General features: G+C 34.8%; 1 protein-coding gene across 12 annotated transcripts in view; it reads left to right on the top strand.

Moving 5' to 3' along the window:
- The window catches only part of LOC149557046 (uncharacterized), a 55537-nt gene that overhangs the window by 26825 nt on the left and 747 nt on the right, over positions 1–27965 (top strand). For 4 of the 12 annotated variants that reach the window (XM_089831693.1, XM_089831698.1, XM_089831699.1 and 1 more), the window contains 3 exons: positions 9787–9959; positions 11745–11804; positions 23739–23844. In XM_089831693.1, the coding sequence (XP_089687819.1) occupies positions 9787–9959; positions 11745–11804; positions 23739–23844 (339 nt within the window). Of the gene's footprint in view, positions 1–9786; positions 9960–10361; positions 10500–11744; positions 11805–23738; positions 23845–24733; positions 25010–27965 lie in introns of those variants that run through there. The other 8 variants (XM_089831696.1, XM_089831704.1, XM_089831702.1 and 5 more) reach the window with 4 other exon arrangements.

Here is a 27965-nt window from a genome sequence, read left to right as displayed (position 1 = left end):
TTTGCATATTTAGTTGATGATTTATTATGCTTTACTTTGCATGTTAGTAGGATGTTTTAGGAGTGACATTCTTACTATGTTAATACCGATGATCTCTTCGGTGCTTTGGAATGTTACGCACGGAGGGATGGCTAGGATCCACGATGGTCTAATGATGCTATTTACGGTTGGAAGGAACCGTGCACTTAGTTATTTATGTTTGTGATATATGGTTATCTTTTGTGATGATGTATCATGTATGATATGTGATTTCATTTATGTTATTGCATCATGGATTAATATTAGATGATGATGATGTACTTTATTTACTTGGATGTTTATTCTTTTAAGCTTTTCATACCCTGTGATATGTACAGTGGATGATTGAGCTAAACTAAAATATAATTACAAAAGGACACTTGTATATTGTTTAAGTACATTGGATGTATCATTGTTATTTCATAAGGATGGGATGTTAGATGAATAGTTAATTTAGATGTGATACAACGTTAAGGGATCTTTAAAGAATGTAGCCTGTTATGTATATATGTTATGTTTATTTTTATTTGAATTGTTGCTGTTGCTTCCGCAAATGTTATGAATGGTTTTATCTTTCATGTTTTAAAAAAAAAAATTGTTTGGCAAACTTAGTAAAATTCTTTGGATCCTTTGGCGAGGCATTACAGTAGACATGTAAATACTATTCTAATAGCCATTCCAATCTATAAAACAATCATTTTACTGTTACATTTTATGCGATTGTAGGGCGACTTTAGGGTTGTTATTACTTTCAATTGAGAGGGCCCTTGAACCACATTATATCCAAAATCTCCTTCATTTTTGTTCAAAGAAAAACCAAAAGAAAAATGATTTAAATATTATGAGGTAATTGGTAAATACTTGCTTGATATTAACAGACTGAAAGGTCAATATATACAAAAAAATGAGACGATGTTTCCTTAGGAAACGATTCTAAAGAATAGAAACATTCTATTCTAGAAAAAGCAAAAAACGAAAGCAAACTAAAGCTTAAGATATTTACAATAGATAACCATTAACTAATAATAGACGACTTATCTATTATTGTAATACCCTCCCTTAATGGTTAATCTATCTAACACACCAAGCTGCCCTTTGAATTTGACAAACTTATTAGGACCAAGAGGCTTGGTGAGAATGTCTGCAATCTGATCTGTGGTAGGAACATACTGCAAATCTATAGTCCCGTCTTCAATCAGCTGTCATATGTAATGACAATGAACATCCACATGCTTGGTTCGTTCATGGAAGACTGGATTCTGTACTAACTTGATTACAACTTCGTTATCAACGAACAGAGTAGTTGGGCCTGCTGGTGACATCTGCATATCCCCAAGCATCCGACGAAGCCAAATAGCTTCACATCCTGCCTTAACAGTTCCTCTATATTCGGCCTCTATAGAAGAGAGAGAAATTGCCTACTGCTTCTTACTGGTCCATGTGACTGCACTGGATCCCAAACTGAACACATATCCAGATGTTGACTTTTTATCATCAACAGAGCCTGCCCAATATGAATCTGTGAACCCATTGGGTTTAGGATTAGAACTTCGAGAGTACAGAAGTCCATAATCTGAAGTGCCCTTCACATAACGAAACACATGCTTTGCTTCCATCCAATGATCAGCCTTAGGAGTTGTCATAAAGCATGAAATATAGTTGACTGCGAAGCTGATATCAGGTCTAGTAGCAGAGAGGTAGATGAGTCTGCCTACTAGTTGCCTGTATGTAGTATCATCAACAGAAGGAGAATCAGTCTTTGCTGATAACTTGAGACCTTTCTCATAGGTGTAGATGCAGGTTTTGCAATCCTGCATTCAGAATTTGTCTAATAGGGCCCTGGCATATTTGGATTGAGAGATGAATATACCAAAAGACTGTTGCCAAACTTCAACACCGAGGCAATAATGCATGAGCCCATGGTCAGTCATATCAAAAGACTGGCATAAATTCTGTTTGATTCCCTGAATCAAAGATGTCGAATTGCCAGTGATGATCAAATAATTCACATAAATAACCAGAAGGATGATGTCATTGCCATTAGTCTTGATGTACAGATTTGAGTCTGAAGAACTCCTCTTGAAGCCTTGATCATTGAGGTACTTATCAATCTTGATGTACCATGCCCGAGGGGCCTACTTCAAGCCATAGATAGCTTTTACCAATCTAAGAACTTGATGGTCTTTACTAGCAACCTTGAAACCGGGAGGCTGCATCATGTAGACCTTTTCATGGAGATCACCATTTAGGAAAGCACCCTTGACATCCATCTGATGGACCTTCCAGCCAAACTTGTGCTGCCATGGCTAGGACTAATCTAATGGTGCTTATCTTTGTAGTAGGAGCAAAGGTCTCCTCATAATCAATGCCCTGACACTGAGAAAAGCCCTTCGCCACTAAACGAGCTTTGTACTTATCCAAGTACCATCCAATTTGTATTTGATTTTGTAGACCCATTTGTAGCCAATGGGTTTATTCCTGGGTGGAAGATCAGAAAGGACCCAAGTGTTGTTTTTCAGCAGGCTCTAGTGTTCAGACATCATGGTATGTTCCCACTCTGGAATGCCTTTAGCCTCGGAATATGTTTGAGGTTCAAACACACTATGAATATTGGCCATGAAAGCAGAGTTAACAGTATCTTTAGTTTTCCTCTTTTTTCGAGTAGTTCTCCCATTAATGAGCTTATCATCATAAAGATCAGCAAGTGTCTTAGCCCACCAATTAGGCCGGATAGGAGAATGACCAGCAATAGTACTAGGAGATGCTTGATCAGTAGGATCCTCATCAGAAGAAGCTGGATCAAATTCAAGTGAAGCATCTACTAAGCGAGGTGATCCTGCAGAAGAAGCTGGAGGTGTCTGTTCAGGTATCACTGGAATAACTAGAGCTGCAGGAGCTATTGGAGCTCTCCCATCAAGTGGACCTAATGGAAGCCGAACTCCCAAATCATGAGCCATCATAGGCTGGTTTGTTGGATCAAGAATAGGAGAAACAAGAATGAATGGTCCTCACTGCTTAACAAAGACTACATTGCGACTGTATATGAGACGAGATGTCTCAACATCGATCAGGCGGTAGGCTTTGTGAAGACTGCTATATCCAGCAAGCATTAGTTTTTGACTCTTGGCATCCAACTTGGTGTGTGAAGCATTAGGGATCCAAACAAAAGCAAGAGAGCCAAAAACCTTCAGGTGACTAATTTTGGGCTTGCGACTTGACCAGGCCTCTTCTGGAGTTTTACCTTTGATCGCCACTATGGGTGACTGGTTCAACAGATAAATTGTAGTGTTAACTGCTTCTGCCCAAAATTGCTTCGGAACATGTCTGTATTCAAGCATGGAACGAGCCATCTCGGTGATTGTCCTCTTCCGATGTTCAACTACATTGTTCTATTGTGGCGTGTGGGGTGTAGTTAATTGGTGTTTGATGCCATGTGTATCCAAGAAGTTGGAGAAAGCATTAGAACAAAATTCCCCTCCATTGTCTGATCTAAGAGTAATAATAGATTTCCCAGACTCTTGTTCAAGTAAGGGTTTAAACTTTTGAAATATAGTAAATGCATTTGATTTCTTTTTAAGGAAATACACCCACATTTTTCTATTGAAATCATCAACAAACAACAAAAAATACTTGGACCCAAGAATAGGAGTGGCCATAGGGCCGCAAATATTGGCATGAACAAGTTGAAGTACTTGAGAAGCTCGCCAAGAATTGCCACTGGTGAAAGGTGTGTGATGTTGCTTCCCAGCTTGGCATGCGTCACAAACTCCAAGCTATTGAGTCTAAATCTCTAGCAATTCAAGAACAAGCTCATCCTGAGCAACCTGTGAGAGATAATGCACATATAAGTGCTCATATTGTTGATGCCAAAGTGTGCTGACAAAAGATCGCTAAGTAGCCATAGCTAAGTCTTGAGAATCACCAGAATCAGAAAGTCTGAAAAGACCATGATCCTAAAGACCCACTGCAATAGTAGATTTAGTCGGCCAATCAGTGATGGTGCACTGATGTGAACTGAAGGTGACTGCTAAGTGTGGAGAATGTCGCAGCAATTGACTGATTGAGAGTAGATTTAGTTCCATCCCTGGAATGTAGTATACATCAAGGAATATGAGATTCCTCCCAACAAACTAAATCTGAATGTTGCCTTTACCGACAACCGTGTATTGTAACATCCGATTTTTCCGAGTTTAAAATAACATCTAACATACTCAAAGAAGTACAATTACTACTTCGTTTCATAGGAAGACAATTATATCATTCATGTTCATGTGAATAATATTTACCATTAAAATTAGTTAGACAAAATTTCATAACTAAAAACTTGAAATACCATCAAATGAAATACAGAAATTGAAAACTACATACCTTGGAAAAACTGAGATTGAAATCAACTAGGAATGCTTCTGCAACCACCTGGGTTAGTCCACAAATACCTCTATAACAATACCACAAAAATGACTTCTATCCAATATTGTTAAACCAAAAACAAAAGACGATTATCATTAAATACCATTATATAAAATTAGGGCATCACATACCACTGTATCAATTAGGGCATTGTTTACCTTCGGTTCATTTAGAGCTTCTGATATTGCTAATTCACTTAGGGCTTCCTCAACCACGGATTCAATTAGGGCTTCGAATACCACTGATTCAAATAGGGCTTCCAATACCACATGTTCAAATTAGGGCTTCCGCTACCACAGATTCAATTAGGGCTTTTGATACTATTGTATCATGTAGGGTTCTAGTTGTCACTCAATCAATTAGGGCTTTGGATTCCTTTCCTTCCGATTACTTAACTGTGACAAGTACTCAAGATTAGAAAATATACTCATATTCGTTATTCATATAAATGAAAGTAAAATGATGGTAACAATGAAATAACTCAATTTAATCTTACCTCCTCATAAATAAAAGTGATAATACCTGTTTCCGATATACAATTGAATGCATGGCTTATCTTTGTCTAACACATGTCCGATAACTTGAGAGAGGGAAAAATTGTCAGGGGCTTAACCACCCAACCTCGGACCAAAACATATCCCCACACGATCTCTAACGAGAAAGGCCCTCCCTACCCGGAATTGACAGGGGACATCTTGCCATCCAATGGGCATCATGATATATAACACACCATACGACTTGGCAGCAGGGGATCACCATAACAGGAATATGCATGAGCTATTAATTAATTCATAGTAAATGATAAATATTGAAATGTCATAACTGATACTAGTTCATAATATTGATGATTCCTTTCTCACACCTCATCACCCATCTTCTTGGCTATACAGCCAGGTGAGTCCTAGGTATTTGAAATTCTCAGAGCAGACGACTCTAACAATTATTCAAGAAGATTGCATACAATCATCATTTCACATTCTGTGATTACATGGTTATGATCTCAAAATTGACAACATTCTTCATGAGTGGAGCATGCATGAGCTAAAGCTTATTTATTGTATTATTTATTTAGTTTTGATCTCATTCTTGTTTATAGATATCTTCTACACCTCCTCAACATTCTCAGGCCATCAAGCCGGTGATTCCTTGGTTCTATCAAATTAAAATTCACAAGGATACTTTACACCTTATTCACCACATACTGGCACCTTAGCCTAGTGAAATCCTTGATGTTCAGATTTTATTATCTCACACACTCAATTAATTATTTATATACATCAGGGTTGATTCCTTTTGGAATGATAACATTTATGCATATGAATTTAGAGAATTTCTATTGAATCATCTCACATATTCGATTACAAATGGATAAGAAAATCGGCAGGCCTTTATGCATAAAACAATATCATATTACTACAAGAAAATATGACAAACTGTAAAAGCAATACAATTATCTCAAGGAAACTTCAGTCTTGTAAAAGGAAAAACGACTTCTTTATGCTTGAACAATGTGTTATTACTGACGGCTTGAAGGAACAAAAATCTGTATCCAAAATAATCAAGTGTAAAGAAAGTTACGGGTGCATCAGATATCTTACGTGACCAAAAATCCGAGTCTAGACTTGTACTGAAATAAATCCGCCAATCCTGCTTCTTGACCCGCAGTTAAATGAAAACGATTTGAACATCTTGGTTGATTCACGATTTCAGCCCAGGTAGTCCCCGTACGGAAGGCTTGAAGCAGAATATTATTATTTGGAAAGGAACCGCCAAAACAATGAAGACAAACTCGAATTAAATACAAATCGCCCATAAGAAGAAAAGGTAATCGGATGCTTAAAACAATTTTATATCTTCAACTCCCATTCTCAATTTCTTATAATATAATAAGGTGGCCCTTTGGCTTCCGTAACTTAAAAGATTAATTGAAAAGTAAGAACGCCAAGTATCTAATTGGTTATAAACAAAGATTTATTAAAATAAAAAGAATAAAAGAATGGAAAGAGAGTTGGAAGGTTATAATTTGAAAGTTATTATAATTCGAATATTAATATGATCTTATATGTACATATAAACATCACTTTATTAAATTATTAATATAAAGATGCCTAATCATTTTTATATTTAAATGCATGTATATAAATAATTATTAAAAATAATATGATGAAAGATAAATTAAAATCTTTTGAGATACGTTTTATATTTTAACTTAATTATTTTAATTAAATTAATTATTTAAATAACTCATGGGGTTCCACAGATGTGTCATGTTTCAAATCGCTAGGTCCTCTACCTATCTGCCTAGTGATGGTGATGCCCTACCTAATTCTTCTCTGATAATGCTTCCACTCCTTCGACATGCTCCTTGCAAGGAATTTCTACTTAATTAAATTATAAATTATTTAATCATAAAGAATCATAACAGTTAACCTTTCATCTTAATTCCATGAATTCGCGATTAACGATCAACTAACATGTCATCTTCACTTGAAATCATAATGACTAACTATCTTACCATTTTTGCCAGATTATAACAAATTAAACTGCCAACTGACGTCATGCGAACTTCAATGGCTATATTTCAAGCTAGGTCAAAAATTGGGATGTAACATGTACTCTTCTTCACCACCAAAAATAAAAAAGTTTGAATAAGGCTGGTAGTTAGTAAACCAATCTCTGCGGTGAGTGAAATGTCGAGAGGCACCTGAATCAATTTACCAGGTAGACGACTTCACATGATCTGCAGGTCGTTTAGCCATGAAGGCGTAAAAGGCAGATTCCGCTTGCTCAGTGTGCTCTGCACTGTTCGCTTTGGGCTGCAAACTTGACTGCTTAGACTATGCAGCTAAGCGTTTTTGACATTCAACCTTCATGTGTCCAAACTTGTGGTAGTAGTTGCATTGAATGTTCTTTTTGGAACCATCTGGGGCTAGAGCAGAAGACTTTTGTTGAAACTTGCCCTTATCCTTTTGAAAGGATTTCGCAGCAAAGGCTTGCTTTGTGGAGGTGGAACTGGAGCTACTACTGAATTGTTGTTTCCACCGATCTTGCTAAAGCAGCAATGTGCAGAGATCAATGAACTTCAAATCAACACCAGAAGATGTGATGTTGAGAGTCTCGATAAAATGCTCATAGGATTTTGGTAAACTCCGAAGAGTGATAACCACAATATCCTCTTCCTCTATTTTGCGACTGATGGCAAGTAATTGATCATGGATTTTCTGAATCCGATTCAGGTGTGCCTGGAGTGTAGTGCACTTATCCGTGACAATAGAAAATAGAGTGTTTTTTAGAAAGAAGACTTTGCTCTTGTCAGAAGTCTTATGAAGACCTTTGAGATGTGTCCAAATTTCAGCAGTTGTCTTGTCAGATGGAATCTGAGAAAGTTGATCATCAGCCACGGGTAATTTGAGAAGCATTATTGCCTCTCGATTATTCAGATCTCATTTATCTTGATCAGGACTTGAAGAAGTCGAACGCTTCGTAATAACCAGAACAAGTTGATCGGTGTTTCGATATTCAAAAATTGTGATGATATGTTGCTTCTAGGTTCCGTAATTGTGACCATTAAATTTGGAGTTATGCTTGAGTAGAATATTTTTCAAAGATGCCATGGCACGTTTTCCAATGAAAACTGTGAAAATCTGTCAAGGCACGTTCTTCGAGACAAAAATCCAAAAGACCCAAAAAAACAGAGTGACCCAAAGAGAGCTTGAAAAACCTAGAAGGAAAATGTTGTCATTTATTGGATTCGTCGGCTTGAAAATTGAGGCACAAAAAATGAGGCACCTAGAAAAACGGATGACAACCCAGTTGAGCTGTCGAAAAACCCACTAAGAATTTACAATCAAATTTTTTTTGCAATGCCAAAAATCAGGGTCTCGTGCAAAAAATTAGAGCCATCAGACAAGAACGACGATATTGGACCTCCAAAATGGGTAGATATTGCTGTTTCACGTGGTTGTAAAACATGCAGCTGTCTGGAAAACAACCAAAAGATGTAGACCTTTCTTTCGCGGTTTTCCAGATGAATTTGGCCCAAAAATTAGTTGAGTCCAATCACAAATCTAGCGGCCAAATCATGATTTGCAGAAAATCGTGATGTAGAATCACGCGATTTGTTGAAGTCGCAGTTAGGGCAGATTGGTCCGATTTCTCAAATCCGCGATTTTGCTATTTTCCCAGAAAAAATCCACGATTTTAAAAAAACTTAGACAAAAAATCCTAGTTGGAAGATCTCAGGGTTAGGAGATTTAGGAAGCAAGAATCACAGTATAATTTTGAAAATTGAGTTTGATAATTTCGAAAAAGAAATTATAAGTTTCGAAAAAAATTAAGGAATATGCTCTGATACCATATTACGAGGTAATTGGTAAATACTTGCTTGATATTAACAGAGACGGAAAGATCAATATATACAAAAGAATGAGACGATGTTTCCTCAGGAAACGATTGTAAAGAATAGAAACATTCTATTCTAGAGAAAGCAAAAAACAAAAGCAAACTAAAGCTTAAGATATTTACAATAGATAACCATTAACTAATAATAGATGACTTATCTATTATTGTAATATAAAATAACTTTCTCTTCTTCACATAATCATCCAGAAACCTGAAGCAGTCTTTATGATAATTTATCTAACTTTTGTACTATAGTGAATTTTCATTTCAAACTGCTTATAGATCAGAATTTGTATTGTACTTTTCCAACAGTAAAAAAGAAATAAACATAAAATCATTGCATCAAATTTTTAATCCTTTCAGCAAGCACTTACAAGTTTTATATCATGGGGCTTTTTCTTTATGTATCATTGAATGAAAATCTCAGCTGGCCTAATCGTGAAGGCTTCTATGGTATAAAGTGCATAGGTTTGAATTTGGATTGGTATGGTTATGTACCCCATATGAGTCATGATACATAAAGTAAATGGAAAAGCAATCCCCTTGTGGAGTGCCTGCATAAGGGGGGATTGCATACACAAAATTGGTGTCTTACTTAGCAGCGACCTAAAAGGTTACCTTTACCTTTGCCTTTTACAATTTGTCTACTTAAGATTTCATCTTGTGTATTATGTGCTTTGGCATGTCTGATATCCATCAATGTATACAAGCAACCTGTCTTCTTTTTAGAGAGTTAATTAATAGAGAAGTGATATTGAACTGTTATTTCCCAAATACATCAACAAAAAATTGAATATTTTAATTTGAGAGAAATATTAAAAAAATGCCATGATGTTGGCCTCATAAAGTCAACAGCAGTCATCATCGTTTCAACTTTCCAGCACTGGTAGATTACAGAAAGCAGGTAAGAGGTTCTGAATTGAAAGCTGATGGAATGGTATTATTATTCTGATGCAGATTGAAGAGTGTATCCTGTGGTTAAGCATCATATTTGTTACTATAACGTGCACCCCTCAACCAACTGTTGTTCGGTGGTCAAGGAGTTTGCCAGTTTCTGCAGATGTCGAGTTACAATGGAAAGGATTTTGTGCCATCATTGCAAATGCATATTATACTCGAGGAATGGCTTGGTAAATAAATTTCCAATGCACTTGATCAATCAAATGTTCACATTTTATTAGTATCATTATTTTTTCATTATATTTTTTGCATTATCTGTCAATAGATTGTCATCAAACGATTAATGAATTTTTACAAGTAAAAGAACAATCTATTTCCATTTCTTTTATTTTTGATTTCAGATTTCCATGCATCTCTCCCTGATTTTAGTGCATATAGTTCTAGGAACAGTTCATTAACTTTAACGGTAGGCTACAATTCCACCAGCTATTGTAATCTCATATCAACAGTTATGAAATGTGTGAGATTCAAGATATACAAAGTATATTGTATATATAAATAATCATACTATTTTCATTCTCAAGGGTCAAGATATTCTGTGCTTGTATTTAAATGATGCAACTTAATTGCAGGTAGTTTCAGATTTTTCATTTAGTTTATAAGCCTACACCAAATATGGATGTTAAGACAAAGTACAAAGATGCTCAAAGTGTAATGTGTACTCCATTTCGTCCAATTTCTGGTAAGAGGTATGAACTTTTGGATGGGGCTCACTAGAACTCAGCACAAGCTTGCTCTCATATTAGTCTGGTCAGAAATGATGTACACTTTTGAAAATCCTGGTTTTTCACATGCCTGTTGAAAGATGTCTCAATGCTTACAAAGAATAGAATTCCTCTTCATTGTCTATCTGAATGAGTCTCTAAGTTTTAACAGAATGCTTTAGCCGTTTAAATAAAATTGATCAATATTAATGTATTTCTCTGTCAATTGTAACCTTCCTTTCCAGTCTCAGATACACGTTTTTCTCATCTGACAACAAGAGCATAGAATGTGTGATAATCACGGAATATGTCACCTTTTGTCTCCCTTTGACTGTCAATACTCTAAATGTGTGATCTGCTCCCATATGTCAAATACTTTCAGTTAGACTGCAAGTTTTGGCTATATTCTGCTTGTGACTGCTCCTCAAAGTGGATATCCTTTATAGAGCGCCCCTAATTAAGAACTTTGAAGTTGCAGTACAGCTGATTGCAGTTGTTTATCAGATATCCTATGTAAATTTCAGTTCCAAGGCACTTACAATTGTGATGAGACTAGATAATATTCATGACACATGACCAACATGCTATGCTATTTTTCAATCTTTACATTAGAAAACATATTCATATACCCCTGATTCTCAAATTTTTTCTTAGTGCAAACTTATCATATACACATTTATGTGAAGATTAGAAGATGTATGCTATTTCATGAGGATTCTTAGTGCATGATGTTTCCATACACTGCTGATTTTGGTCTCAAAATTGGTCTTGCGGCAACCTGTATCATATACACTTTTTTGTGAATGAATAAGATGTGTGCTATGTGTTTATTATTCTCTAGTGCATGATTTTTCCATTTCTGTCTGTGGTCACATCACTTGCTTGTTGATTTAGCATCTTCAAAGATGTAACTATGTATGATGTCTTAGCGAACTGAAATATAGACACTTGATGAAGTTCAGCAGAAATCAACAATGTTAATTTGCTCTTGTACATGTGTGTATTTAAAATTTATGATATCAATGTTTGGGTTGATTAGTCCTGCATCATGTCATGAAATATGTAATGTCCCCTTTTGGAATTGCCATATATATGCCCTAAATTCACAAATCTAAAATGAAATAGGAGCAAAAATGTAGATAGAGATGTAATTCTTTCTCGAATAAGATGAGATAATTAGTATAACACAAGGTCCCCATTTTTGTGAGCATCAGAGTTTGAGTGATTAATCTATTATTTTGACCCTCGTAGGCTAGTATGGTGGATTAGAAGGTCCAGTTTGGGAGTTTTGGAGCTCTTCAAGTGGCCATTGTAAGTGTTCATCTCACCGGATCTTTCATTTGTTGTGAGTCATTGATATTCATAGGTTTTTGGTTCCATTTTGAGGGACTTATTATTTATAGTCAGTTAGAGAATGTAAAGGACCCTTACTATTTTTAGTAAGGCATCCAAATCGGCAGTGGGAGCAGCCAGTTAGTCAGTGATGAAGTCAGAATCATTAAATAATGGTTAGTAATGGAATAATGGCTTCTAATTATTTTAAGGGAATATTACGTTGACCTCATGTGACTTTATAATCAAAGGGGATTTAATAGCACAAAGTCAAATTATAAATTGAGCATTTAATGACTTTGACTATAGAATCATTTAATGATTATAAAGTCAAATTATAAACTGCATATGAGGAATAATACGAAGTACCAATTTCAAGGGAGATAATATAAAGTTATTAAGAAACCTAAAAGTGGACTTGAAAATGCATTTAAATGCTATTAAGGAGTTTGATGTTATAAAAGGACTCAAAAAGCAAATGCTTTTTTACATGAATGTTATTTTGACTTGTGCTTTTTGATATGAGAGCTGAGTGTAGAAATACACAAGGGTTTTAGTCCATTTTCTGCAGTGAAGAATCAACGTTTTCTTTGAAGAATCAACGTTTTCTTTGTTTATGCAATTTTGAGGTTGTGGGAGACCAATCGAATTATTGTCATAGTGCAGGCTTCATTCAGAAGTCCATTAGAGATTACAGAGGGTTTGAAGGATTGGACAGTATATCTACAGAAGACCTAGAGATTCATATTGGCTGCCATTATAAATGCAGAAATCAAGCATTTAGTTGGCAGATTATATATAGCTATAGCATGGATGTGTTAAATTGGCAGATTATATACATTGTAGAGTGGAGACCATATTTGCAGCAGGCTTTTACATACCAAGTTCTCTAATTTTCTGTCATAAGTTCTGGGAATTACATGCTATATGTAAGGACCCCTACGAGTTCTAACCCAAAATTTGCATCATAAACCTCACAAACATAGCATTTAGCATTATCAGATTTCCACAATCCATTTCTCATGATTTTTTTTGCTTCTGGATTCGATTGTATGTGTTCTTTAAGCATAACGTTTCGGATCACACTCTGTGATCCGTCATCAGGATGAGCGAATGTAAGAATGGTTTAAGAATCATTCTTACATTCGCTCATCTTGATGATGGATCACAGAGTGTGATCCGAAATGTTAAAGAACACACACAATCAAATCCAGAAGCAAAAAATTTCAATCCTTATAAGAATCATTCTTACATTCACTCATCCTGATGATGGATCATAGAGTGTGATCCGCAACGTTATGCTTAAAAAATACACACAATCGAATCCAGGAGCAAAAAATTTCAATTCTTACTCTCTCATCCCGAAATGTTATGCGAAAAAAACATACATGATCGAATCCAGAAGCAAAAAATTTCAAAACATACTGTTCATGCATTTAATCGAACAATTGACTGATCATTATTTTCAGAATTAAGCATTGAATCCTCAGAGGCATTAATTTGAACACTTACCAGACTTCCTTATGCAGCAAAGAAAAAGCTGAAACTTCGTCACAATCATAACTCATTGTTTTCAGACATTTGGTCAAACAATAGACATCCAGTGAAACCTTTGAGCTGTCTGTCAAATGATTATATGAACTAGTCATTCTAAAATCAACAAATGTATTGTAGAGACATCACATCAAACACTTTGCATGAGAACTTTTATCAACAAGGAAATAACAGTTCAAAACTTACCATCCTTATGAAGTTCTGTAGTATTACAGAAGATTCTTCATGGACAGTATGTCAAACACTCGACACACTTCCTACTCGATTTCAATTTGTTGTCATATTTAGGAATTTTAGCCTACAGATAGATTCGCACAGATCAGAAAGTATAATGCTGATGACTGTTCCTCAGAATCCCAACTTACTTCCTTAATATGATATCTGCAGCATAATGGAAAATGTAGAGAAGTTTTGTATCACTGTTTATAGCAGTCAATGATATTGTTTGCACCTGGATATGGCTGCTTATTTTTGTGTCATTTTCACTATGCTAAAATTGCTGCAAACCAATTTAGGGTCTCATCATACTTGATACTGCACTCACGTGGTTAGCCTCATACTGCTTGGCACCAAATGATTTCTTCATGCCAACCTCGAATGCCACAATGCCATTATTGTTAACTGCTGTTGGAGTGCATCTAAGATTATAAACCAATGAATTCTGAAACTACTCTTTTCCTCTGTACTTCAATCTGCATTGTAGTCTTCCTTATATCATTTCAAACCAATACATGTAGGTTCAGTAGTGAACTCTGCTGTGAATTCACCTCTCATGAGAAGTTCGGTGTCCTGTCCAATCTCCCTATTCCAAAGGTTTCTGGCCTTATGATTTTCAGCAACAACGGAGAAATAATTTCTATATCCAATTCTTGTAACATGTCTCAAATGAAAGGATGACCTTGCTATATAGCTTTCTAGTTGGTGAATGCTGTTAAGTATATATAGATCGATGTTGGTGGAGACTGAACTAAATTGTATTGGCAGAAATACTGTACTGAATATATATAAATATATATATATATATATATATATATATATATATATATATATATATATATATATATATATATATATCACTGATAAAACTGACTCAAAAATATATATATATACTGAAAATATATATCACTGATCGAATATGAAATGGATGGCAGACTGAATATGTTTGAGGACTGTGATTCACATTGCTTTGTATTGATGGTCCTCAACAGTCTTTGAACGGTATATAAATATCATTGAAAACATGCCCATGTAGGGGCATGACCCTATGTAGTCACAATTGATATATATATCACTCATAAAACTGACTCAAAAATATATATATATATATATATACTGAAAATATATATCACTGATCGAATATGAAATGGATGGCAGACTGAATATGTTTGAGGACTGTGGTTCACATTGCTTTGTATTGATGGTCCTCAACAGTCTTTGAACAGTATATAAATATCATTGAAAACATGCCCATGTAGGGGCATGACCCTATGTAGTCACAATAGATATTACATGCGATTTTTATTGCATACTACTTGCTGATTCAATGTATTATCATTGTTAATGAGAGTCGATACTTGGTCGATAATTGGTCTTTGATAAAGCCAATACTTTGCAAGGTCTAATATGCTTTGGATAATATTATATGTAAATATATATATGTTGATGATATATATATGTGTGTGTGTGTGTGTGTGTGTGTGTGTGTGTGTGCATATCCAATCAAACTTTCATATATTAGGTTTTCATCAACACATATATATTAATATATAATATATAGAATTGGCTTCAATTCACTATGAGGCTAAATTTCTCAACACTCCCTCTTTAGCAATGAGGGAATTGAAGCAATTCACATAACTTTAGTACAAGTTAAAAACACCACCTTAAGTGTGGTCTATAATAGTAACTATATCATGGTGTCCAGCAAGATCCGGCCCAAAGAACCATGACAAGTTGGTTATCATGGTGTCCGGTGAAATTTGGCTCAAAGCAGCATGACAAGTTGGTTATCATGGTGTCCGGCGAAATCTGGCCCAAAGAACCATGATAACACTTGCTCCTAGATATCCAACACTTTTAGGTTCTACAATTTAATGTAGCATATCTAGGAGATAGGTCAAACTATTGATAAGGTCGTCACCTTACAATAGTGACCTCACACATATGAAAGATCCTCACCTTTAATAAACAAATGCAAAAATTTTAATTTTTAATTATTCATGAATATATTAAATTACAAATGTATTTACAAACTTGTCAGGCCAAGTTTACCTCTGAAGTACTCTATTTTCAACCTTGCAAGGGGCTTGGTGAAAATGTTACCATTTTTCTCATCAGTGCTGATAAAAATCAGTTTGATAACATTTCTATCAACCAAATCTCTTATGTAATGATATGGAGTCTCGATGTGCTTTGATCGATTGTGAAAGATGGGATTAGCAAAAAGTTTGATGTAACTTTGGTTATCACAATGATCACTTTGGAGCTTAGTTGCTTTCCGAATAGTCCAAATAATAGCTTTCTCAACCATATTGCTTCGCGAGCTCCCATGGAAGCTGCCATATATTCATCTTTGGTGGAACTCAAGGCAACTGTTGGTTGTTTTCTACTGAACCTAGATATCATTGCTGATCCAAGATTAAAGCAACACCTTGTAGTACTCTTGCGGTTTATGGAACAATCGGCCCAATCAGAATCAATATATCCTTTGAGTTTTATCTCAACATTTTTGTACTTCAAATCAAGACCAATAGTACCATGTGGATATCTCAAGATATGTTTGGCAGCCATTAAATGAATCTTATTTGGTTCACACATGAAATGGCTTAATACATTGGTGGCATAGTAGATATCAGGCTTAGTGTTTACCAAATACATAAGTGATCAAATGATCTGTCTGTAGAGAGTGAGATCAATAGATTCTGAATTCACTGCTTCTTCTTTTAACTTGTGTAGATTTGTTTCCATAGGAGTCATTAGGGGCTTGTAGTCCATCATACCAAAATCTAGTCGAGATGTCATGTTTGTACTTCCCTTGATTTGGAAAAATATGATCTTTCTTTTGACATACTTCTAGACTCCAAAATAGTGTAGTAGGCCTAGATCCTTCATTTCAAATTTAGTCACAAGATCTTGTTTGCATTTTTCAATTAGATGATCTTCACCTATTATTAATAAGTCATCAACATAGAGAACAAGAATTAACATGTCACCATTAGATATTTTGAAATATATGTTAGGATCAACTTCATTTTTGGAGTATCCTATTTTGGAGAGATAGCTATCTATCCTTTCATACCAAACTTGTGGTGCTTGGTTAAGGCCATAAAGAGCTTTCTTTAGTTTACATACATATAGGTTTTTGTCTTTTATATTGAAACCTTCAGGTTGTTCGATATATACTTCTTCATTAATGACACCATTCATAAATGTGGTCTTGACATCCATTTGATGTATCTTCCGTCCTTTGGATGCTACAATTGTAATAATTGTCCTTTACTGAAGTCTTTCGAGCAATTGGAGCAAATTTCCTTATAATCAATACCTGCCTTTTGAGAGAAACCTTGTGCAAAAAATCTTGCTTTATGTTTTTCAATACTACCTTCAAGAGCATACTTGATTTTTGTATAACCACTTTGATGAGACAACTAATTTGTCTTTCAGCCTAGGTACGATATTCCAAACATCATTTTGTAATATGGATTGATACTCTTCGACCATAGCATCTTTCCATGCTTGACATGATAGAGCTTCTGCAACAGTTGATGGTTTAGATTTTGTAAACTCAGTTACTAGTGCAGTGTAGAATGATTTATTTCTGGTTTTCTTACTCTCTCTGGAGATTTCATTTGGTTCAACATTATTCTCTTCAATTATTTTCCTTGCCCATAGTGGCCTTTTCTTGATATTTGAGATGTCCCTATCTTCAGTGTTTGATGATAGTTCATTTTCTTCTAATATGTTCTCTCTTTGATTTTCAGTTTGTTGAGTTTCATCCAATTCTGTGATGGGCTCATCTTCTGTAATTGTGGATAGTTTGAAGGCAGTGTGTTCTTCGGATTTGACATCTCGATTGATTTCGAATGATCTTTGCCGAGGTATATAGACTCTATACCCTTTAGTGGTTTCACCGTATCCAACAAGTACACCCTTCTTCCCGAATGGTTCCAACTTGGTTCTTTTTTCTTTAGGTATATGAATGTAAATCGGGCAACCAAATATTCTAGCATGTCTTAGGTCAGGTTTAATTCCTGTAAAGGCTTCTTCAGGGGTTATGTTTTCTAGGATTGAGTGTGGGCATTTGTTTTGAATAGATACAATAGTATTAGTGGCTTCAGCCTAGAATGAGAAGTGTGAATTTTAATCATGTAGCATGGCTTTTGCTACTTCAACAATGGTTTTGTTTTTCCTTTCGGCCACTCCATTCTGTTGAGGATTATAAGGTACTGTATACTCCCTCTTAATCCTAATAGAGGTGCATAAATCTTTGAAATTTTCAGAGGTGTATTCGCCCCCATTGTCTGATCTTAGAGTTTTTATACTTTTTGACGTTTGATTTTCCACAAGTGCTTTGAACTCTTTAAATTTCAATAGAACTTCATTTGATTCTTTGACTTTTAGGAAATAAATCCAAGTTTTCCTAGAAAAGTCATCAATAAAGATTATGTAGTATGAGTATCCTCTTAGAGAGAGTGTTGGAATAGGTCCACACAAATTAGTGTGAACTAGTTCCATAACTGATTTAGATTTGTGTTCGCTTGGGGGAAAAGATCTTTTTACATTCTTTCCTAGAGCACATACTTTACAAATGCCTATGTGGTTTGAATTTAAGTTAGGTGTTCCAGAAGTGATTTTTTCTATATTTAGTAGTGCATTGAATCCAAGATGTCCAAGCCTTCTATGCCATATTTCATTAGGGTTTGACACTTCATGATTTAGGGCTTTCTTTTGAATGTTACACAGTTTATATAGAGTTCCATCTCTAAACCCTATGGTGATAGCATTCTTAAAATTAGAATTTTTAGGCCAGTACAATACTTTGTCTTCATTAAATGTAACATGATACCTTTCATCTGCAAGTCCTGAGATGGATACTAGATTCCTTTTTATGCTAGGTACAAAGATAACATCTTTCAATTTTAGAGTAATCCCAGGTCTTAGTTGTATAGAACAAGTCCCAATTCCTTTTACTAGATAGGTGGAGTTATCTGCAATGGTGACTCCTTCAGTGAGATAATTTTCAAAAGTTTCAAACTTATCTCTGAATCCTGTTATGTGACGAGATGCACCACTATCGATTATCCACACGTTTTCGTTGAAATTCATCTCACTTGATAGAGCTAAGTAGAATAATAGATTCTCTTGCTTTTTAGCTTTGGCTATGGTGGTTAGAATTTTTCCCCTTTTTGGACATAATTTGTACGTATGTCCAAAATTCGCACACTTGTAAAATTGAACTTTGGAGAATTCTTTCCTATTGTGATTATTGTTTCCTTTTCTTTGGTCATTTTTATTCCCATTATGTTTAAATTTCCTCTTTTTCCCTTTGTTATTAGAGATTGAGAAAAGGGCTTGATTTTCTCCCTCTTGGTTTGAAATGATCCCTCTAGACATTAGTCTTGATTCTTTTGAGGTGCAATCATTTTTAAGTTGAGCAAACGCTGGTATTGAAGGTCTGCTGACAACTTGGATAAATGCTTCCCAAGATATAGGTATCCCTCTAAGTGCTACTATGGATAATTCTTGATCTTCAACTTTATTTCCAATAGAAGATAGTTGATTCTTTATTTAGGAAATTCTTCCAAAGTAGGATGAGATTGACTCTCCTTTATTCATTTTTATATTCATAAGTTGATTTTTAAATGTGAGCAATCTACTTGAGTTATTAATCTCACATGTATCCTTAAGGTGATTCTGACTAAGTTGAATGGAACATCATTTGCAAAGAGGCAACGTTTAACTTTTTCATTAGCTAGATCTCTCAATTCAGTTTGAAAAGCCTTATCTAGTGGGCCTCTCTTGCGGGCATTGTGTTGTGCTTCTTGTACATCTTCATCCTTCTCCCTAGAAGGTATAGGCAAGAAAGGATGTGTAGAGGCTTGGGAGTGGGCGGTGTTAGTGACTTTTTCCCACTAGAAGAACTTTGTTCCCCTTTTGAAACTATTTTATCAACATTTTCTTGTTCTTTTAAAAATGCTGCTATTTGCCCAGTTGGAAACCCTTTCTTATCAGGTCCCTCACATATTAATACCTCTACCCCCAGGGTCCAAGAAATGAAGTTTGACTCTAGAGCAGGACCTTCTATATTGTGTTTTGCAAAAAATACATTTCCAAATGAAACCCCCACCTCCACTACAATGTGCAATGCTTGTAGCATGTCTCCATAAAGGAGACCCTTTATCAATTTTAAATTATTGAGAATTGTCCCCACCCACTGAGCTTTGCCCACTCATTCTTGCACTTGCAATCTATAACAAAATAAAAATAAAAACTTGTACAAAACATGAAATAAATTTGAAACTTTAGATAAACTTGAAACAATAAAGAAAAAACTTAAGAAAATGGTTCAAATACATATCTCCAACACTCAAATCTACCTTCAAGCAAGAATTTATCACTCCACAATCAATCCATGGTATTCAATCACTTCACTTCAAACTTGCAAGAATTAGAGAGCAAAATGAGAGATTAAATGAGTCTAAAATGCGTTAGATATCAAATAAATAGGGCCATTTTAGGGTTAGGTAGAAAAATGTACTAAAAAGTAATTATTTTCATGTTTTTTTGGGCCCACACTTTATTTGGCCTATGGGTCCACTTGGGTTTATGCAGGGTTCGTGTTTGATGCTGTGGGTCTGAGCAGACTCGTAGGGTCAAACACGGACGACCCTGTGCAGACCTTGTGTGGACCGGTTTGCAAACTCGAATCCGGTATAAACCTAGATCTGATTCCTGTCCTAGATGTCTGAATCCAATAGCTAGGCTTAAAAGAAATGCTTTTAACTAAAAGGTGTATTGAAGACGCTTTTTAATTGAAAAGCATCTTCATGAAGCTTTTAGCTTGGGAGTTATTTATTATTATTTCAAAGTTATTAAATGAAGACTTCTAATTGAAATGTGTATTGATCAGGGCTCTTTAGTGAAAAGTGTGTGAGAGAAACTACTTGCTTTTGGTGTCTTGAAGAAGACATCTTTATTTATTATAAAATCAATGCTTTGTGAGAAGGCAATTCTTTCTATGAGCTTTGATATTTCTTGTGTTGAGGGTTTGGTGAATTCTGAAGCTGAAAAGAATTGGCAATTCCTTCTAGCCTATGCACTTTGAGTTGGTGAATTCTCATGCGAATGAATTGTGCCTTATACTGCTGCGAAATGGGACTGCATTGATGAATTGATTCATACCTCAATTGCATTTATTTTTTAATGAGAAGTGGAGACCAAGGGTTTTGGCATGAGTCATGAGGAAGTCCTCTAATCTGCTAGCACTTTGAATTGACTCAAGTTGCCAATGTATTATGTGTGGTTTTCTGCTATCTGCAAATTGATCACAGCATGGGACATATTGATCTGCAAATACATTAATATACTGGTTGCAAACCGATTGAAGAAGTGACATCTTTGCTTAGGGATTATATTACTGCATTCCAAGCCTGCATTTGGTGTTGGTTGGTGGCGTCAACAAGTCCTGTGCCCACTGTTATGGTGTTGCGATCTCACTGCTGTAGCAGCGTTCCATGCTTATACATCTGAAGTTATTCACATATGGTGGCATTGTCTATCTTAAGGCTGTGGTTAGTATTCAGGGAATAGCGTTTGCAGCTGAATGTTATACCAGTTGTTGAAGATAGTATTCAGCACTCAAATTGATCTTCTATACCATCCAGGTTCTTTTAAGTAATTAAGTTTATTGCATTAAGTGTGAGCCTTGTTAATACTTGTTATTGATCAATTGCAAAATGAAGTTAGTGTGTAAGTAAGATTGTATGCCAAATGTTTGTATAAATGTCTATTGGCTGTAGATGCACGTTTGACATGGACAAATCATATTTATGCATTCAAATGGTTAAAAAGAATTGCATTTGTGTTCCAATTCTTTACCTGGATTTCTTAATAATCATTTGCAAGAATTTAAGCTTCATTAAATCATTTCAAGCAAGCAAAATACAATCTGAAATAAAAGATGAGGAGATAAAAGTTTCATGCAAAGTGTTTGACAAAATGTCAAATATCTAAAAAGTGAAGAAATTCAATGTTTGTCAAAGTCAGAACCGGCTGGCGTTCTTACAAACTTGCAACAGTAGAAAGTATCGAAGTAACAAGAATGAAGATCTGTATTGCAACCACTTAATTCAACACATACAAATTGCCTACAAAATATTTATACAATCTGCAACAGATACACAAACTAGTGAACAAGAGAAACTTCCTTATTTGTTGTTATCTAACCCACTTTGATTCCATGATAATGTTTTCCTAGAAATAAAAAGCAATAAACAAAATGAACAACAATAAGACATATAAAGGCACAACAATTTATCCAGGGAAACCCTTCAACTTGAGGGGGAAAAACCAACCACAACAAAACAATATCTCTTTTATTAAATAATAGAGGTCCATGTACAATGCTTTCAACTAAACACCATGCTTATCGCACAAAGAAATCATATAAGTCTCGAATTGAGAGACTCTTATATCATAACCGAAAGTCTCTTCATTTTCCAAATGCGAGTCTCTTCATATTTCTAAATGCATGTATCTTTGCATGTCGCATGTCTCTTTATATGATGAAGTGTCAGATATTTCAGGTGAGACACCTAGCACAACTTGGATGTCACATCGTGCTGACTTGGTTATAAGAAAGATGCAAATAAATATGATGGAAATATCATCATAAGTTTCTTCTCTAGTTGCTGACGTAATACAGAGGCATTATCTCGAGTAGAAGCCAAACTGAAGACATTGAATAAGCTATATGGTAATATCAGAGTTAAATATCACTATTGCAGCTATAATCTTCAACAAAAAAATATTCAAGTAAGTCATATCAATGATATAATAAATCAAGCTAGGCATGCCCTAAAACAGCCTTGGCAGAAGCATTACATAGTTTGGGGGAACATCTACTACAGTAATATTAATGTTATAAGTAGCTTCTGGAAAATTTTCCAGCTTCAACACATACAAATTGCCTACAAAATATTTATGCAATCTGCAACAGATACACGAACTAGTGAACAAGAGAAACTTCCTTATTTGTTGTTATCTAACCCACTTTGATTCCATGATAATGTTTTCCTAGAAATAAACAGCAATAAACAAAATGAACAACAATAAGACATATAAAGGCACAACAATTTATCCAGGGAAGCCCTCCAACTTGAGGGGGAAAAACCAACCACACCAAAACAATATCTCTTTTATTAAATAACAGAGGTCCATGTACAATGCTTTCAACTAAACACCATGATTCCATGACACCTATTACTGGCACATATCTATTATCTGTTGCATACCATTTTCCGTAAGAACTTTCATTGATATTATATGTCTATGTTCACAACTCCAGTGAAAATCATTACAATTACTGAACTACAAATTGTAGTTTATATGATTCAATGTTCATCATTCATCCAAGACTGGCAAAACAGACAAGTACCCACACACACCCAGACTGGGTGTGTACTGGAACCCGACATGGGGTCTGTGGGGATATGAACCCAGTAACTTAGGCTTGACTGGACAAGAGAATAATCATAGTTACATATTGAGTACGGTAATACAACCACAACCACAGCAATTAAAAAGTCTAAAATTTAAACCAAGGCGTCCCAACTGCAAAGAAAAAAGCCAAAGAAAATTAAATTGGTGGAGACAAACATTCCTAGAAAATCCAGTGGTATTGACCTTAAGTTTGAAACAAGAATTTAGAAACCATTCTTCTGCGACTGATTTATTGAAATTGAAAAGGAATGATGAGAAAGAAGAATCTCTTAGGCTTCTCTGTATTCTTATTTTCTAAGGTGTTTAGTGTTTAGTTACAAACAAGAGACAGCAAAAGTAGATATGAGTACTAATATATGTAAACCATTCTTTTGTTACTGATTTATTGAAATAAAAAAGGAATGATGAGAAAGAAGAGAAATCTTTTGGGCTTCTCTGTATTCTTAGTACTCTCCGAGTTGCCAAGTATTCTATTTTTTTGCTGAGCAAGTTTTCACAAGTTACACTTTTGCGTTTCATCTGAAAATTTGGTTAGCTGCTGTATGTATTTCATCTGAGATAATTAATCTCAATTATGTTTATCATCTTTGAATTTTTGAATATGAAATTTTGAGAACCTATTACACGAATATTGTGCAGGCTTCCTGTAAAGACATTGCAGTTAGAGCAATTAGCCGTTATGGGAACTGCAGAAGAGCCAGCAATGGTTGCAGGTCGAATGCGATTAGTCTTTGTAACACTAGAGGTTTGTTTCTCCTATTTCTTAACAGTTCTATGTGTTATAAATGAAAATTTGAAGATCAAAGAGTTTGTGACTTAATTACGAATGGAATGCAAATTGAGAGAAATTTAAGGTGCATCAGCTTGTTCTTAACTTTTTACCTCCATAATTGTTTAGTCAGCCAATAAAAAAAAGTTCTTCCGTGCTGATTCCTTTCATTGTGACAATAATATTAAAGATCCTCTATATTTATGAGATCAAATTTAAAAAGATTCCAACTCCCCGAAAGTCTGGAAGTGACGTGCAATCTAAGCATTCATCTTATCCCTAAAGAGACGTGTCCTTTTAGAGTGGTCCAATGTTGCAGAATGTAGATTATGAAGGTCATTATTTGTGGTTATAACGTTTTAATTCTTCTTTCTTATTCCTTAAATTTCTTTTAATCATCCTTGATGTTGAATAAATTTTTAAAAATTGCAACTTGAACTTGATAGTTATAGTTATTTTTTTTGTTGAATTTTGTTTTGTAAAGAAATATTATTATTTACTGTAAATCAAATGTGGCAGCATATTAGCTTCGTTTTCTGATAATTGCATACCTGATCCAGCATGCCCTTTTCAGAAAATAAACTTTCATTTCTCCCAAGTCATATTTAGACTGGGAGAAGTTCAAAATGCTATTTTTAGTTGATTATTTCTTTGGAAATTTGGTCTTCATAGAAAAATAATTTATTTCTATAGTATGAACTAGTTTTTGAATTAGAGGATAGTTTATCTCTTCTCAAATTCTCCCCCTTATGTTTGCTTACGTGAGTAATTTTTGCTTTCTCTGGGAGAAAGTGTTACTTTTTTCAAGTAGTTTAGCTGTTTTCATATTCATTTAATTTGACATTTTTTTAGTTTGTTTTTCTAGGAAATATTCATGATGTTATGAACAAGGAATTGCATCAAATTGACTAAATAGGTGAAGGAGAATGTCTCCCTTCAAAAGCAAGGAAAGAAATATCTCATTTTTGGTTGTAACTTATTAATCGTTGATTTATTTTCCTTTAATCATGCGTAACTGATATTTGGAAATGAGTCACAATTAGAACTTGATATTTGTAGAGTCATTTCTTGACGAACATTTGATAAATGTCAAACAATTGTGGTGATATAATATAGCTTCCTCCAGTGACAAATTCATATCTATTCTTGCATGCATGTTGTCATAAAGAAACTTTGGTTTTTCTCTGCATTTTGTCCAACAGAGGTGCAAAAGCACAGTTTTTAGTTGATTTTTATCTTCATAAGAAAATGATAATTTTTGAATTAGTCTGTTTCTCTTTTCTGACATCCCTTTTCTGTATTCCTTTCATTGAAGAAATTCTGGTTTTGTAAAGGAGAACATGTTATATGGTTGATGTGGCTTAGCTGTTCCATCATTCATTCATAGTGCATGTTTTGATTTATATTGCTTAGAAATGTGCTACTTACATTTTAGAAAGGGAACAAGAAGTTCACATCAATCAAACCAAATGGTATCAAGGAAAATCTCTTCCTATGAAAGCAAGGAAAGGAAGCATCTGGACATTGACCACGATGGGTCTCAACGTCTTTTATAGGAAAACTGCAAATCAGATTAAACAATCAAAGCTATCTTTTTGTTGAAGTCTTAACTTTTCATGCCGAGCAGATAAAAATAATTGTTTAAGGTAGAGTAGCATGTTTTCAGAAGAATCTCCTAAGAGCCAAATGGACAATATGCCAAGCACTTTTAGCCTTGCAGCTAATCATCCAAAAGTCTCTCAGCATACTCATTGCCAAGACATAGGAGCAACAAAGAATAAATAAAATTCATATTGAAGCAAAGCCCATGGCAACTGAGCTGTGGACTGTCTGCAAAACCTACAATTAACTTCTCTTTAGCACTCAATAAAATACATGAAGGATCCCTGATGTCCTCCTTAGCCAATCTCACTATTCCTTGATGATTCATTCAAACATAGAACTCTGTGCTTGAACTATATCCTTGCGAACCATACAAGTTGGTAATGCCTTTGCCACTGAACCTTCCATAGTATGTTGCAGACAATAAACAAAATATAATGATATTATTTTCATCGGATTATATGTTTTGATTTTACATTATATTTGATTGGTTTGTAAAGCTTTGTTTCCCTCACTAAAACTCCTTACTCAACTAACTACCACGTAGTTAATATTTTTTATAACCTAATCTATACCATACTAAAATGTAGCAATGCAATATTCTCCTCATTATTTTACTAGAACCAATCAGAACTATATGCTGGTTAAAACTTCTCTTTTGGAACAATTCTTGGACCAAACAGATTTCCATCAAGCTACATCATGATCATTGCAAAGGTGACAGCTCCCAAGTTGAATTCTAAGTTCTTGGATTCCACATCTCCAAACTTCCAAATTGCAAATCTTTCAAATTATTAAACAACCATTCATGTTGAGCTATATACATTGTTCCATCAAGTTGTCTCAAGAACGTTGTAAGGGTATAATTCTCAAGATTCACAAACTCTTGAACTATCTAAGCAACCATCCAAATTGAGCTCTGTTTATATTAGATCTCTGCCTGTCTTCAAAGAGTGGAATTATATTAATAATTACAAAACTTCCTAGTCCACTCATGTTCCATGGACACAATTGAGGAACTAGTGCTTTGTATAAGTACGATCTCTGAGCAAGAAGCTATCATGAGATAGAAAATCCCTCCAATATCTAGTGTCCACCAACCTCTTCTGTCTCTGTTACACTCTATTCATTTAATATTGTACTGGAATCCTAAAAGCTTTTTCAAATTGACTTGAATGAAAAAATTGACTTCATTTGCCTATAAATGTTTGTCAGCAGCACTCTGGTTATATTTGCAAAATGTCCAGGCCACCACTAATTATTGATTAAATAGAAAACAAACAGGATCTACTCGACTCACATCCATACTCATGCAAGTTTTTCTAGCCAATCTACAGCACTTAATGACCAAGAAACTCATAGCCTCTAATATTCAATACAACCATTCCAAACTTCAATGCAGGCTGTAAAGACTTCTTTGAATCAGCAACAGAAAATAATTTAAAAAGAAAAAACAAATATACAAGTTCAAACAACTGTTTTATGAGATGATATATATGTACTTCGTTCTCTCTACAGCAAATGAATTTAAACAGCTGTTGTACATGGTGGTGTATAAGCACGTCAAGCTCTAGTCAGAGAGTGCTGGGTGGTCAAAGCCGGAGAAAGTTTGTCTAATGTTTGGTTAAACTTGCTGAAAGTGCTTCATTTTAGAATTGCATTATATTGGCTTATAAAAGCCTTTTTTTCCTGTACAAAACTTTTACACCAAATTGACATTATAATAGTTAATTTTTTTTCATACTCATAATTATTTATTGTATTAATTATAAACTTTTACATTTACTATAGTAAGATGTAGTATTCCAACACCCACCACTTATTAAGACAGGTGAAAAGCTACTGTATTCCTGATTTGATTATAGAAAGCTTTTGTTGCATAGAGAAATGTTTTTTCTATTGTTTAACTGCCAAAGCACTCTAATAAAGACCCAATGCATAGTTAGTCTATAAAGGAAGTTTTGAGAAATGATTTTACAGAGCTTTTGATGATCAATTTTTATTAGTCGTAGTTAAGACTCGAGCCCTATTTAGGTCATGTTAAATATGCTGTCGTTGGAGTTCCTGATTATGCTTATTGTGCCATCAAAATAATCCATTCCTTGGCAAAATCTTTCCTGTGAGCAACAACCCAATCATCACACAGGTCTTGAAATTACCAATGAAGTGGGGATGTGACTGCTTGCCAGGCTATCTATATTCTTCCAAGGGATGAAGACCTGTGGCTGTTAAGCATACCATCTTTAGCATTACCAATAACTAGGCAACTAAAATAGGCATTTGATCTTTTTAGATATAAAAGAAGAAGAAGCTGGCGATGACTACTCTACAATTCACAGACTTTCTAAAGCCATCAAGTTGAAGAGAGCAGTGTTGCATCTTTGACTTGGTTTTGGAGTGCTTTGAATTATGTGCCTTTGCATACTGGTGTGGTGAGCACCAGAGGATGCATTGAGAATTCTATGTAGCTGTTCCAACAGTCTTTCCACATTACT

Source organism: Cupressus sempervirens, chromosome 5 (genome assembly GCF_028749045.1).
Source record: "Cupressus sempervirens isolate cs-2001-9-10 chromosome 5, ASM2874904v1, whole genome shotgun sequence".
NCBI classification, from domain to species: domain Eukaryota; kingdom Viridiplantae; phylum Streptophyta; class Pinopsida; order Cupressales; family Cupressaceae; genus Cupressus; species Cupressus sempervirens.
Note: the sequence above shows the minus strand (reverse complement) of the source record. Positions and strands in the feature narration are given on the sequence as shown.